The sequence below is a fragment of the Planococcus citri genome, chromosome 5 (assembly GCF_950023065.1).
Source record: "Planococcus citri chromosome 5, ihPlaCitr1.1, whole genome shotgun sequence".
Lineage (NCBI taxonomy): Eukaryota > Metazoa > Arthropoda > Insecta > Hemiptera > Pseudococcidae > Planococcus > Planococcus citri.
The window spans coordinates 36,311,920-36,325,668 of NC_088681.1; the positions used below are offsets into that span (position 1 = coordinate 36,311,920).

At 35.0% G+C, this 13,749-nt stretch overlaps 3 protein-coding genes across 3 annotated transcripts; 2 read left to right on the plus strand and 1 right to left on the minus strand.

Annotated features, from left to right (window-relative positions):
- Positions 1-131: 131 nt before the first annotated feature.
- On the minus strand, positions 132-8,747 carry LOC135847340 (dnaJ homolog dnj-5). The gene is made up of 11 exons (XM_065366807.1): positions 8,426-8,747; positions 7,335-8,144; positions 6,727-6,993; positions 6,291-6,635; positions 4,221-4,338; positions 3,899-4,150; positions 3,658-3,811; positions 3,456-3,574; positions 3,236-3,338; positions 1,035-1,264; positions 132-916 (listed from the first exon to the last, which is right to left on the minus strand). Exons 2-11 carry the CDS (start codon positions 8,134-8,136, stop codon positions 802-804), a joined length of 2,505 nt encoding a protein of 834 aa, XP_065222879.1. The 5' UTR covers positions 8,137-8,144; positions 8,426-8,747; the 3' UTR covers positions 132-801.
- Positions 8,748-8,894: 147 nt separating this feature from the next.
- U2A (small nuclear ribonucleoprotein polypeptide A'-like U2A) lies at positions 8,895-10,941 on the plus strand. Its single transcript, XM_065366815.1, has 6 exons — positions 8,895-9,163; positions 9,274-9,421; positions 9,500-9,728; positions 9,804-9,924; positions 10,004-10,117; positions 10,250-10,941. The coding sequence occupies exons 1-6, from the start codon at positions 9,082-9,084 to the stop codon at positions 10,309-10,311; spliced, it is 756 nt and encodes a 251-aa protein (XP_065222887.1). The 5' UTR covers positions 8,895-9,081; the 3' UTR covers positions 10,312-10,941.
- A 541-nt stretch (positions 10,942-11,482) lies between these two features.
- On the plus strand, positions 11,483-13,510 carry und (methionyl aminopeptidase und). Its single transcript, XM_065366810.1, has 6 exons — positions 11,483-11,773; positions 11,869-12,102; positions 12,174-12,328; positions 12,392-12,629; positions 12,711-12,805; positions 12,890-13,510. The coding sequence occupies exons 1-6, from the start codon at positions 11,626-11,628 to the stop codon at positions 13,457-13,459; spliced, it is 1,440 nt and encodes a 479-aa protein (XP_065222882.1). The 5' UTR covers positions 11,483-11,625; the 3' UTR covers positions 13,460-13,510.
- The last annotated feature ends 239 nt before the right edge of the window (positions 13,511-13,749 follow it).

Consider the following 13,749-nt stretch of genomic DNA (forward strand, 5'->3'; position numbering starts at 1 on the left):
AACGAATGAAAATCTGATGTGAATTCCTGGTATTCGAATATCATTCAGTCTAATTGCTAACAACCGTCGAAAAATTATTTTTAAATTCCACCTTATTCAGAAAAAAAAATCAAAAAATTCAAAACAACAAGTTCACAACACAAATCCATGTATTTTAGTAAATCAAAAAAAAAAAAAAATTAAAACACTCCTTCGCTAGACTACGAATGCGGTCTGCGTAGTAGTTTTATAATCTTCGTTAAAATGCTTTCGACAAATAAAAAATAAAAAAAAAATAACACACAATAAAAAAGCAACTTAAATGTAATTTTAATGCTTACGATGTGATCAGTTGTCTTGTTACTTTTTGTATGACGTAGGAAAAAAAAATAGAAGGATGAATACGACAAAAAAAATAATAAAATAAACGATAAAAACGACGAAACAAAAGTGTAGTTACGATAAAAAAAAAATAAGGAAAAAACAAAAGCGATTTATGCGATCAACAATGAAAAACTGAAAGAAAAAAAAAGCGTTAAGTACATAAAATCTCATACATCTAGGTTAGGATCATTGTGAGTATTAGAATTTTCAATGCGGCGGAGGAAGAAGATGATAGGATGACATAAAATAGGATACAGAACGGAAAACAAAAAAAAAAGGAGAAACTGAAAGAACGAAAAAAAAAATTAAAAACACTTAGAAATGCAATGTCCTGGCGGAAAAAAAAAGTATGAACGAAAGATCAGGCGCAAGCTGACGTATCACAGGGTGTAACGACGGCGAGATTTCATCGAAATTCAGAGACGAGAAAAAGTTGCATTATTTCTTCCTTTTGCTCTTTTTTCGAAACCGGTTATTACACTGGTCGCTATTCGCCGTGCCACCGTTACCGTGTCCGTACAACGAACTCAGGAAATCTTCTAAATCTTGTTCACTACGAAAGGAAGAAAGGTAGAATCGATTAGATCACTCGAAGATCTCGAATCATCATTTTCTCACGCCTCGTAGTCAATGAGACGATGCGTAATTATTTTTAAAAAAGTCGTATTTACCTGCAGTTTGGCGGAGGAGGAGGCGGTTGCGGAGTAGAAGTAGGAGGAGGATTAGGTCTGTGTTTTCCGACGACGATTCTGTACTGCACCACGTGAGTGTTCGGCTTCAAATGGCGTAAATTATCAGCCTGACAAGCAGCCCAATCGGATATATCGTATACTGCACCGTCCATACACGCGTAGTATCTCCAAAGCCAACCCATCATCGAACTTTCGGCCCATATGTCTCCCTGAATGATATTAAAACAATCATTAATAATGGATGCGAATATATTATTACCGTAAAATAATCTGAAATTTAAAGAATGCCACTGTTTCTTTACTAGAAGTCGATAATGCTCAGCTCTCCTCAACTCGGGAAAATTCAACATTTTCGAACCGGACAAAATATAATCGATATAATCGATAGAAGACCCCCAAAATACACCAACAGTCAAAATTTCGGGTGTTGAACTCCATTTTTCTAATTTTGGCGAATTTTTAAAAATTCTAGTTTGAATTAAAAATTGAGGAAAAAAAACAAAATTTCACCCAAGTTGAGATAGAAATCTGAAATTTGGTTTTTACCCCATTTTTGACCTGCCGAGCTGATTGGTGATAGCTTTGAACCGTTCTGGAGCCTCCAGCAGAATTTTGGATTCTCCGGTTTTTGAAAATTTTATCCAATGATTATTTTTTTTTGAAAATAATAATTTATCGTTTACGAAAGGTTCAAAAGAAAAAGGCTGAAATTTGGTTTGTGTCTTGAGTCGATTGGTGATGGCTACGAACCATTTTAAAGCTTGCAGCGGATTCCCACAAATAGGTATTCAAAAATTTTTAAAAATCATCATAGTAGAAATTTTTGAATTTGAACCGGCAGGAAAAAATAATCAAGGTGTCTACTAAATCGATAAAATAAAAAGGATGACCTTTGGATAAAAGAATTTCCATTTTTGAACTACTTTTTTTTCAATTACTTACGTTTGAAATTATTCAACTTTGATGTGCGATTATTTCGACAATTTTTCGTTCTGATCGCCGAAAAAATAATGAGAAAATTCTATTACGTCAGGATTTTTTATCAGAATTGATGACGCTATTGTCACTGAAATTCCATCAATTTTGGCTAATTTTCGAGTAATTTCTATGATTATGATTTTTATCGTGCTTTACGTGATTTTTTCACCAGCCAATTTTAACAATTTTTATTTCGCAACATTTTTCTCAATTGTGCACCCTTCAGACACTCGAATTCAGTTCCTTTGAACATGCATCCATTCACAATTTTATTTTCAATTTCTTATTTTGACCATGTTCAAGAGCAACATTTTGAAGATGGGGGGGGGGGGGGTCCAACCCAGCGCCTTCAAGGTGTGATAGTTCGATAAGTCATGCGAAATTAGCCTTTCAAGTTTGACAGATTGTCAGAATTTGCAATTTTTCAATGATAGAGGAGGAGGGTACTCCCTCCTCTTAATATGGAGTCAGAAGTGAACAAATAATATGTAGAAATAATGTGATATATCGGATAGTATGTTTTGGAAGGTACTGAACACGAATAATGCTTCATTTTTTCGATCCAACTCCTTCAACGCCCCTCGCATCTTCTCAATCAAGATCAAACCTAGGTAATATTGACCCGATTGAAGAGGCCATGGAAGTGGGAAGTTTGGGCGCGATTTCGATTTAATTATCAGCAACTGGAATGCTACCTTATTACAGAAAAAAAAATATATCTTCTCTTTACCATCAAAATACAAAAAAGGATCAAAATTATTCAATTTTTTCTACTAAAATAAAGATGAATGACGTTAGAAGTTATTATGACAAAAACTTTTTCAGCACCAAACAAGCATGATGAATTGATTATTTGGAAAAAATTACACAAAATGTTACCTTGAATCCTATTTTTACTGAATTTTTTGTTTCTAGATCATATTTTGGTAATGTGATTCAATTCATTTCTCTTCAACATTCGTTGAATAAAAATCAATCTTTCATCGATTATTTTTCACTCTCTTTCTCTGCCCTCGCTATGATTTCCTTTTAAAAACGTTCATTTTTTTCAAGCCTTTTGAAAATTTTACAACTTTGAGTAAAAAATGTAAAATTTTAGATCCACCTCCCCCTCCATCCTCCTCTTCCAGAAATCCCCAAAATCAGTCCACTCTCACAGATATAAGTTGGTATGTACATAAAACAGTACGATGAAAAGTTACCTCTCTGGCAGAATGATGAATTTTGCATTGAGAACAGAATCGAGCAGCGTACAAAGGTCTTTCCACCATCGAACGTTTGTGCCTGTTTCCACAATTAGTACACCTGCACCGAAAATACATACATACAGTTATACACGTAACGTACATTGATCCATCGTCATAGACAAAGCACATTAAAGAAGCGCCCGCATCCGTCTTCGTCACTAAGCATGTAATTTACCTAATAGTATTCGCAGCGTATTCCATTTTTTTGTGCAACTGAGATATCAGGTTACTCAATTCTTCCCATTCTTCTTCGACAGATTCCATTACACATCGATCGTATGCTTTTCGTCGTTCCTATATGAAAAAACAACACGAACATCAATTAGAATAATATGTTGTTATAATATTTGTACGTAATAAGGGACAAGTTCACTAACAGGTTCGCCGATCAATTCGAACGCGTGCACCAGTATCTTGAAAGCTTCTTCGGCTCCGGGTTGATTATTTTTATCGGGATGTACCAGAACGGCTTGTCTTTTGTAATATTTTTTAATCACTTCATCCGGACAGTTTTTCGTTACACCTAGAATACTATAAAATTTCCAAAAAATATTATAGCGCGAGTTGCTTTTCCTCGAAGAGGTTATATAGGATAGGGATGAATTTTTCTTCACTAACCTGTATGGATCTTTACCCTTACAAGCGAATAATCGTTTCATAGCTTCTTCGCCAGTCTGCGGTAAAGATATGTTCGACGTTAAGTTACCGTGCGAGTTATCAGATCGATTAGAATATGATTTTTTCGAGGAAGACTGTTTGCCGTTTTTCTTTCGCTGATGCCACCAGTTACGCGGATTCGTGCATAAGTTTTTAAGCAACGATTTTACCGTGCTGAACCACGCTCCGCTGCAACTCACTATGACGCCCAACCTGCGAGAAAAAAATCGTAGTTTGAAAAAAAAATAGCCAACTTTGCCATCAGAGCTGGGATGCTACTCACAAGTAGAAACATAGATGGAAACTCATCACTAACACGTCCCATAGCAGATTCAAGAACCAAGTGAAAAATAATATCAAATATTGCGAGGTCTTTTCCCTCCATCGTTTCCAGACTAGTGCTATAACAAAAAAAAAAGAAGCAAAAATTAATAATCAACGTTCATTTTTCGAACTGTTTCGTATCGATGTGAATAATTAAACTACTTGTACCAAAAGATGCTTACAGGAGAACCAACTTTCAGAATCGAAATTGATTTTTTGATTGGGGGGGGGGGGTTCTAAAATGTATTAAACAGCCAATTGGTAAAAAAAATAAACCAGATGAGCCATTTTTCAATAATTTTGAACAATTTTCGTGATTTTGATTTGATTGCGATTTTATACGACTTCGATTGAAATTATTCGATAAAAAAATACAATGATTTGCGAAATTACCCAATCAATCACTTCCTGATTAGATTATTTTCAATCAAAATTACATCATGAATTTCATCAGGGGGGAAGAGAAGGAGGAAGAAGACTGGCACGTTTACGGAAAGTACATACAAATTTTGAAAAATCTGACAACGTCGCTAAATGATTCGTAGCTAAAGCTTTAAAAACAATAATAATGTTATATTCAGTACTTCGAATGCTCATGACGTAAAACATTGTTACACTTTAACAAGTTTACAAGAAAATCACTCCCATATACTCGTACTTCGGTTTTATTGTTATTTTATTTCCCTCACTATTTTTACACCGTGAATAAAACTAAAATTCCACTAAAGAAATAAATTTCGCTCATTTATTAATTTACAATATTGTATATCTCGAGATAAATCGAAGGCGAGAAGAGGGTCAGTGTTTATGAGGATTATATTCTTTCGTTTGACGATTAAAGTATAAATTTTTTCCATTAAATAATGGGTATAAATGGACCATATTGCGCACAATGCATCTAGACCTCGATAAGCTCATACAAATGACCATTGTATGAATTGAATGAGCTCGTAACTCGACACTTTTAAAAAATTACATCGATTATTACCTACAACTAGTCGTATATGGCATGAAATGATGCATTACGTAGTTACATCGGTAATCGAACCCAGAATTCTGGCGCTCAGCGATATAAAAATTAAAAAATTGTCTAACAGGTGCACGAAATTATTGTTCAATCAGAACTCGTTGAATAGCAAGGTTATTTAGAGTAGAAAATAATGAAAATAAAAATGCCTGACAGAAATTAAGCTTCCCATTAGTAAGAATGTTAATGAGATTACAATGTTTTTAATAATGACTAATGTGACTGGGAGAAATTGGTTACATGCAGTCATTATCGCAATTTCATCGATAGATAATTTCATCGATGGGTTTTCCAGAATTTTTTCTAACAGGTTGAAACAACTCGACGTGACTTATCACCTGTACGATGAAATTTAGTTACCCGTGTATCGATGGAATAAATTTCTTGGAAGGATCGATCGAATTTACATCGTGATCTGGTAATCAGACTATAAAATTCAAAGAACTGTTCCATGCACTTGAAGAAAAAAAAATATTATCTCGATGTAATGAAAACAGTAAGAATGTATTTCAAAAAGATCGACGGTTTTGAATCCTTTCTGAACACCTTGCTACGTAATTTCGAAAAATTTGCAATATTTAATAAAATAATTAAATTGGGTAAATTTTGTTTTACTATTTTATCATTTCAATGACATGAGAAAGTTGATTTTGAGAAAAAAGAGGGAACGTTGATATTTTTGCACGTTTCATTATAACGGATTTAGAGTTGAAAATTTTTCACATACCAATAAAGTTTACTTATTTCAATTATATAAGATAACCGATCATAAATTTTAGGATTACCATAAATTAATATTCATGGATGAGCAATTCTAATAAAATGGTAATTTTACTCGTAATGGTTTTCTCAATTCCTAATACTCTTGAAACAACTTAGATGCATTTTTTTGTGATTTTCATCTAATTGAAAACATGATAACAGAGAGGGAAGGAGAACACAATTCCTTTTCAACGTGAATGTTGAAATATATGGCAAATCGCAATGCTAAAATCAACTCACCAATTTTAGATGTGCCTTCGCGTCGTTTCGTCCTGCTCTGCAGTTTACGTTGATTAATAGGAGCCTCGTTGAAACGCGTATTAATTTTACTACTCGCAGTGGTCTTCGACACTCCGACACATTCGGCAGCTTGATTGATATTTTTATTGGAGCTGTTGGCTTTCTTGACTTCATTATTCGGCGTACTTTTGTTGATCTTTTTATCATTACGAACCGGCGAAGGGGTCTGTTTGCCTACTCCCCACTGAAGATTGTTATTTATCTGGATGCCTTTACGAACATTCTTACGGCTATCGTTCTGATTTTCGTTAACTTTCTTGTTATTCCACGTTTCGGTTGAATTTTCTGTGGGAAAAAGATGAAAAATAAACCGACTAAGTAATGAGAATCGGAACCGGACACGTTGGGAAAAAAGCAACTCGTTGTCGAGACTTACCATTTTGACGAACCGGTTTTACTTTACGATTTCCTTTCTTGTTGTTTAGATTAGACAAAGGCGATCTTTCGGATGGGTTCTCTTTTTCGAAATCATTGTACGCTGGGAATTTAGTCAAGTCTTCTAGCGAAGACCAAGAATGGTTTTCATTGGTCGAGGTGACTTTCTTATCAACTTGCTGCCTAACACCGTTCAACATCTGCTCTTCGCTTCCGGATGAATGTTGACGTTTCAAAACAGGGCCACCATTTTTCGTTACGTTGTTACCTGAACAGAAAACGAAAATAAAATAAATACACATTCGAACAATCGTTTACAAGGCTGATGGCGATAAAGCGAAAAGCAAAAATATTCTTATCAGGCGCCGAATAACGCTGATAAAGTTATCATTCTTGACGCTTTTTCGTCGTTCTGTTCATTCATTACTCGAAGAACATATCAACATTGATAAGAGGATGTTAGGGATATGGGACATGATGAAAAAACGTTTAAACATGAGAAAAATTCGTCGAAGATGATAATATATCGTGCGATGATTAAAAACAGACGGAATGGAAATTGGGAACATATCGCAATACAATAATTCAAAACACACGTGTGTCAATCACCTTTCTTATTTTTCGCAGTTTTAGTCCTAGTAGAGTCGACCTTAGATGAGGCGGCGGATTTATTCGTTGAGCCATTGACAGCATTAGGAGTACACTGAGTGACTGATTTGGCAAGTACATCAGAATACGATGGTCTCATTGGACGAACCTCCGCTACCATCCTAGGGCGCCGGACAGCGCTATTGCCCAGTTTTGAAAACGCATTGGAGTTCGAGGTGTTGGCATGTTGAGATTGAGGCGACTGATGTTGTAGTCCTACATTAGAGTCGTTTCTAGTTTCGATGCCAAGCGAAGTGTTACCGAACGGGCTATACGTGCCGTTTTGATTAGGCACCCAATTTCCGACCAAGTTCTCGATAAGATGATGGTTCTGATAATTGTTAGACGATCCGAACAGTCCGTAATCGGTAGAATGATTAGAATTTTGTTGATAATAAATGTAATTATAATGCGAATCGTTGCTGGTGTTCTGATACTGATTCGAATTAGGGAACACGTAAGGTACGTAGTTATTGCACGAATTCTCTACGTACGAATTCGAAGAGTAAAATAGATTCGAATCTAGATGATTAATTCTGGACTGTTGTTGCTCTTGATAAGGATTCTGCACATAGTTTAGATTTTCTGGCTGCCGTGTAACACGTTGCTGCCAAATTGACTGCGTTTCCGAGTTCGACGGTTGACCTAGTAATATATACTTCCCATCGTAACTTTGTAAGTCAGCCGTTATGTGGTCGATTATGTCATCTAAGGAGCTTTTCTTCTGCGATAAAACCTCCTCTGAAGGATTATCTCCCTCCATTGCTCAACCTGCAACATGCATAGAATAATATGAAACACATTTCGTCAACCATCAAACACTTTCAAAAGTTAGACTTTGTATACCGACTACGAACAGAATACAAATATTCGAATGTGCATGCGTTCGTAGCACTTCACGATTAACAGCAAAGGTTTACGAGTTGATCGTCAGTAAACAGGACGATTCAACGATTAGAATTATACTCACAGAGGGTAACATACTCAAAGGAATGTTTCGACTCGATGAACTTTATGTAAATTGCACAAATAAATGAATTATACCAACGTACCGCTTTTGTGGCAGCAATGTTCTTCGGATAGGTTGCAAAATGCAATGAGTTACGCTACATTCCCATACGTTGTTTGTAGGCCGCAACACAATTCAAACACAATGAACACGAGTGATACGAATGCACGTATTCTTTGGCGAAGAGTTAAAAACTAAGTACTTACATTACAGTTGTTAATATAAAATCAACACATATGCTACAAGTTCAACAATTTGTCAGCCATATTATGCATATTTCCGTTGTTATGATGAACGCATACAATGCTACAATCATTGCTTCGCAGCATCATCAAATATTCACCAATCGTTTGTACCGTCGTCTTCGTCTCACAGAAATTTATCAAGCAGAACTGGTCACTGAACGTTGATCTGTGACGTCACAAAAATCTTTTTTTAGTTCTGTTTTGTGCGGATGAGAGCGTTGAGCGTCGTCAAATGTTATTGTGAATGTTGTACCGAAAACCCCAAAATGCAACACACAACACAAAGGTGGAACCGCATCAACTGCCGGCGGTGTTTGTTGAATTTTGTTTTCGTTTTTTGGATGGTTTTTGGTGAAAATAACCTGATATTATGTTTAATTATCGTGTATTAATTGAAATGAAGTAATTATTCAACATCTCTTTTGTACGAACTGTTTTCCGCAACATCTAAACCATGGTAAAGTTGACGCCAGACTTGATACAGCAGTCTATGCAGTATGTCAACCCTTGTCGAGATAGAGAACTAAGTTTGAGAGGTAATCATCGAATAATCACTCACTACTAATTTGATAAGTGTTTTTAGATGATCATTCAGTCACCATGTTATTCCATTGCTTATAAACTTTCAACTTTACTTTGCCTACAGGTTACAGAATCCCCATGATCGAGAATCTGGGAGCAACGTTAGACCAATTCGATACGATTGACTTCTCGGACAACGATATTCGAAAATTAGATGGGTTTCCTTTCTTGAAACGTTTAAGTTCTTTAATACTTAATAATAATGCTGTCGTGTAAGTAGTTACTTCAGTTTACTTATGGCTAATTTTTTCATTTATCTTCGATGCTGATGTTGAGGTATGTTTGAACAGAAAAATAGGTGAAAATCTCGAACAGCATATTCCCAATTTGGAAACACTAATACTAACTGGAAATATGATGCAAGAATTAGGTGATGTTGATCCTCTAGCCACTTTACCGAATTTAAAATTCCTAAGTTTATTGCAAAATCCTGTAGCTCATTTACAACACTATCGTGCCTATGTTGTGTACAAACTTCCTCAGCTAAAAGTGTTAGATTTCAAGAAGATTAAACTGAAAGTGAGTGTTGATTCGAATCGAATTTGTCAATTGATATATTTGAACTTTTTTCATCTAAATGAAATATGATCAAAGGAAAAGAAAGAAGCTACAGCGCTGTTCAAGAGCAAAAAAGGAAAGGAATTGCAGAAGAGTATTGTTAAAAAATCCAAATTCACTCCCGGTGAAAATCTATCCGAGTTCAGAAAACCATCTGGTATTGATTACTGATCTTTATAACTGATTTCTTATTGATTGTTTTGTAACTTATTCACCTCGATTGGTTTTTTTTTTAGCTCATAGAGCAGAAGAGATCAAGAAAATTAGGGAAGCTGTTGCGAATGTTTCATCTTTAGAAGAAGCAGAACGATTACAGCAGATGTTGCAGTCCGGCAAATTACCAGAAAAGGGTAAGAATTCAAATTACTGCATTTATGACGAAATTAATAATGGTTTACGGTTTGAGAAATTTATAATCTTAGGGAGAACATTTTGAACGATTTATTATTTTGCATTTCTAACTATATTTGCTGTTGTTGTAGAAACCAACGGAATGGAAGTCGACGAATACGAAGAAAAAGAAGAAGAAGATGATGTTGAATAATTTCATATTTTCTATGTTTTTAATTCGTTTCTATTTCAGTTCTATCTGATAATGACAGATACTAAACACATTGGTCATTTTGTCTCCTTGGCCTCGATTCTTCTAAAAATGAAAATGTCGCGTGATTTTGTAAAGAACCTAATGAATTAATTTTTTCAATATTCTGCGTTTCTTTGCGATTTTCTCTTTTCTTGTACCTTGAAAAAAATGTATGTAAGATAGGCGCGCAAGATAGGTTTGGTGAAAATGTTGTAAAATTATTTCATACTCGTTTTATTCGATGTTTGATATTTTCACTTGATACTACCTCATTTTTAATTGCATATTTGAGGCTTTTGATTAAGTACTTTTTGTAATAGATTTCAAGAATTTTCAGTTTAGTTTTAAATTTATCAAAATGTCGAGAAGCTAATAAATATTGTTTTGTATAATGCAAATGTGTTTCATTTTTGTTATTTTTTCGCACTTTATTAATAATATATTTGAAGTTTTGTTTCAGGCGGTCATCAATGTGACAAGTTTTGCGCTGCTGAATTGAAGTTGCAAGTTTGTTACATTTTCATCGGTGGTACAGGCAATTATTTTCTATTTTATCGTGTGATTGTTGAAATAAATTTCGTTTTTGTTGGATGTACACTTTTTTTAAAAAAAGGTAAATGCGGATTTGTCTAGGGTTGGGAATTATTAGTATATTAGTGTAAGAGCACTTTTTAAAAGTGATATATTGTGCTGGTGGTAACTCATTACAAAGATCAGTAAGATCACGAACATAACTGTGGATAAAACAATTACAGCAAGCGTACACCTTACGCTCATGACATGTTCAATCTAGTTTAATTGAAGCAAAAATGAGCAAAGCATGCAAGTGGATTCGTTTTCATTTTTAACAAAGACCTGTAACTTTTGACTTGACCATAGTTGAAAGGTCATTCACTCATTCTCATATGAAATAATTTTTTATAAGTATATCTATACACGGTGTGTACTTGTGTAGAAATAATGAAATATCAAGTAAAATATAAAAGTTTTTTGCTGCGTCAAGTTTTTAAAAAAAATAAAAATATGTGAACGCAAAGTAGGCTGATGCCTACTCATCATCTTCAGAGTGGATGTACGACCTTGCGGATTTCGTTTCGTACAAAAAAATTTTATGCCAAAGCTACAAGCCCGAATTGTTTTTTTGAAGCGAATTATTTTATCACACTCTCATCTCACTTCGGTTGAGTGGTGAAAATTTAATTTATAATTTCAGTTCGAAGTATAAACCAAACTCGGTCCATTTTACATCCCTTGTTCGATTCATGTTAAACATAAATGGCTTCAGCTGCAAATGAAATGATAGTCAACGCCGTCAATCCTGAAGACGATAAGGACGACGGTGAAGAAAATGATGATAATGATCCATCAGAAACATGTGGAACCACTAAAAAGAAAAAGAAAAGAAGAAATCGAAATAAAAAAGGTATGTTGATCATGTGTGCTCATCTATTGACTCTTTAATTACAAATCTTTGACGGGAAATTCATTAATTACGTCTCGATTGATATGGCTTTTCAGCTGCAGCGACTGAACCAGAGACCGACAATCAGCAAGCAGAGCATAATTCCGAAGAAGCGTTAGAAGTTCATATGAATGGCGTCTCTTTGGAAGACTCTGCCGAAAATAGTGAAAAGACTGGCAAGAAGAAGAAGAAGAAGCCCAAGAAAAAGACCGATTCCAACGATCAAACACCCAAAGGAAAGCAACAAACCAACCCTCCTTCTATACCGATATCAGAACTCTTTCCAAATGGTGAATATCATCTTGCAGAAATTAATACAATTTCAGTGTTATTACTAATTAACGTTATGATCGTATTTTAGGAGTATATCCTGTTGGCCAAGAAACCGATCATCCTGCCTTACCCGATGGTAGAATAGCACAAAATCGTGTTACTCTAGAAGAGAAGAAAGCAATTGAAACTGCGCATTTTGATTGGTATAATGACGCGAGGCAAGCCGCAGAAGCTCATAGACAAGTATGTTTCTCTGTTAATCGAATATTCTATTTGAAAACTCGAATTATTGATCTTGTATTGTAGGTTCGAAAACACATTCAAAGCTGGGTTAAACCCGGTATGACAATGATAGAAATATGTGAAGAATTGGAAAGATGTTCGAGAGCTTTAATTAATGAAAATGGTCTGAAAGCCGGATTAGCTTTTCCCACTGGTTGTTCTAGAAATAATTGCGCTGCTCATTATACTCCGAATAATGGAGATACTACCGTTTTACAGTATGATGATGTTACTAAAATTGATTTTGGTACTCACATTAATGGTATGTTGAATATTTTATTGCCAATATTAATTTTTCGTATTTGGAGATATTTGTAATGCAGTATGTACTTCGTTTATTTAGGTCGTATTATTGATTGTGCGTTTACGTTAACATTCAATCCGAAGTATGATAAATTAGTAGAAGCTGTCAGAGATGCAACCAATACCGGTATTAAAGTACGTGTAGCTGTTCATATTTATATTCTACTCTATTCCCCGCAACATGTAAAATAATATGTGCTATGTATTTATCGAAATTAGGCTGCAGGAATCGACGTTCTTTTATGCGAAGTCGGCGAAGCTGTTCAAGAAGTGATGGAATCTTACGAAGTTGAACTCGACGGTAAAACATACCCAGTCAAATCAATCAGAAACTTGAACGGTCACTCCGTGGACGCATACAGAATCCATGCCGGTAAAACAGTACCCATAGTCAAGGGAGGCGAAGCAATTCGAATGGAAGAGAACGAATTCTACGCCATCGAAACATTCGGTTCTACAGGTCGTGGTTATGTTCACGACGACATGGATACATCTCATTACATGAAGCAGTACGACACTCCCTTCGTCCCTTTAAGACTACCTAATTCGAAGAAATTACTTTCTACTATCAATAATCATTTTGGAACGTTGGCGTTTTGTAAACGATGGCTTGATCGTTTAGAAGTTACCAAGTATCAAATGGCTTTAAAAGATTTATGTGAGAAACGGATAATTGAAGCGTACCCTCCTTTATGCGATATCAAAGGTTCATATACCGCTCAATTTGAGCACACTATTGTATTACGTCCTACCTGTAAAGAAGTTATTAGTCGTGGTGACGATTATTAATTTACTGTTTAGATCACTTTTTCATTAAAATTTTTCAAGGTGGCGTTTCTATTTGAATTGAAAATTCGTTTTCTGTTCTAATTACGATTACAAACACAATTTGTGTGTCTAATTTTTATACCTTATAAATTTCAAGGATTCTGAATTTCAATCGTTTAGTTAAATAATGTATTTCACTTTTATTCGTTGTTGTTCTTGAGTTGATCTTTTATCGTCAAGTCGGCGAAGACACGCGATAATACATTATTATTTCATATCTTATGCCAGGTCCAAAATAATATCAACTGATG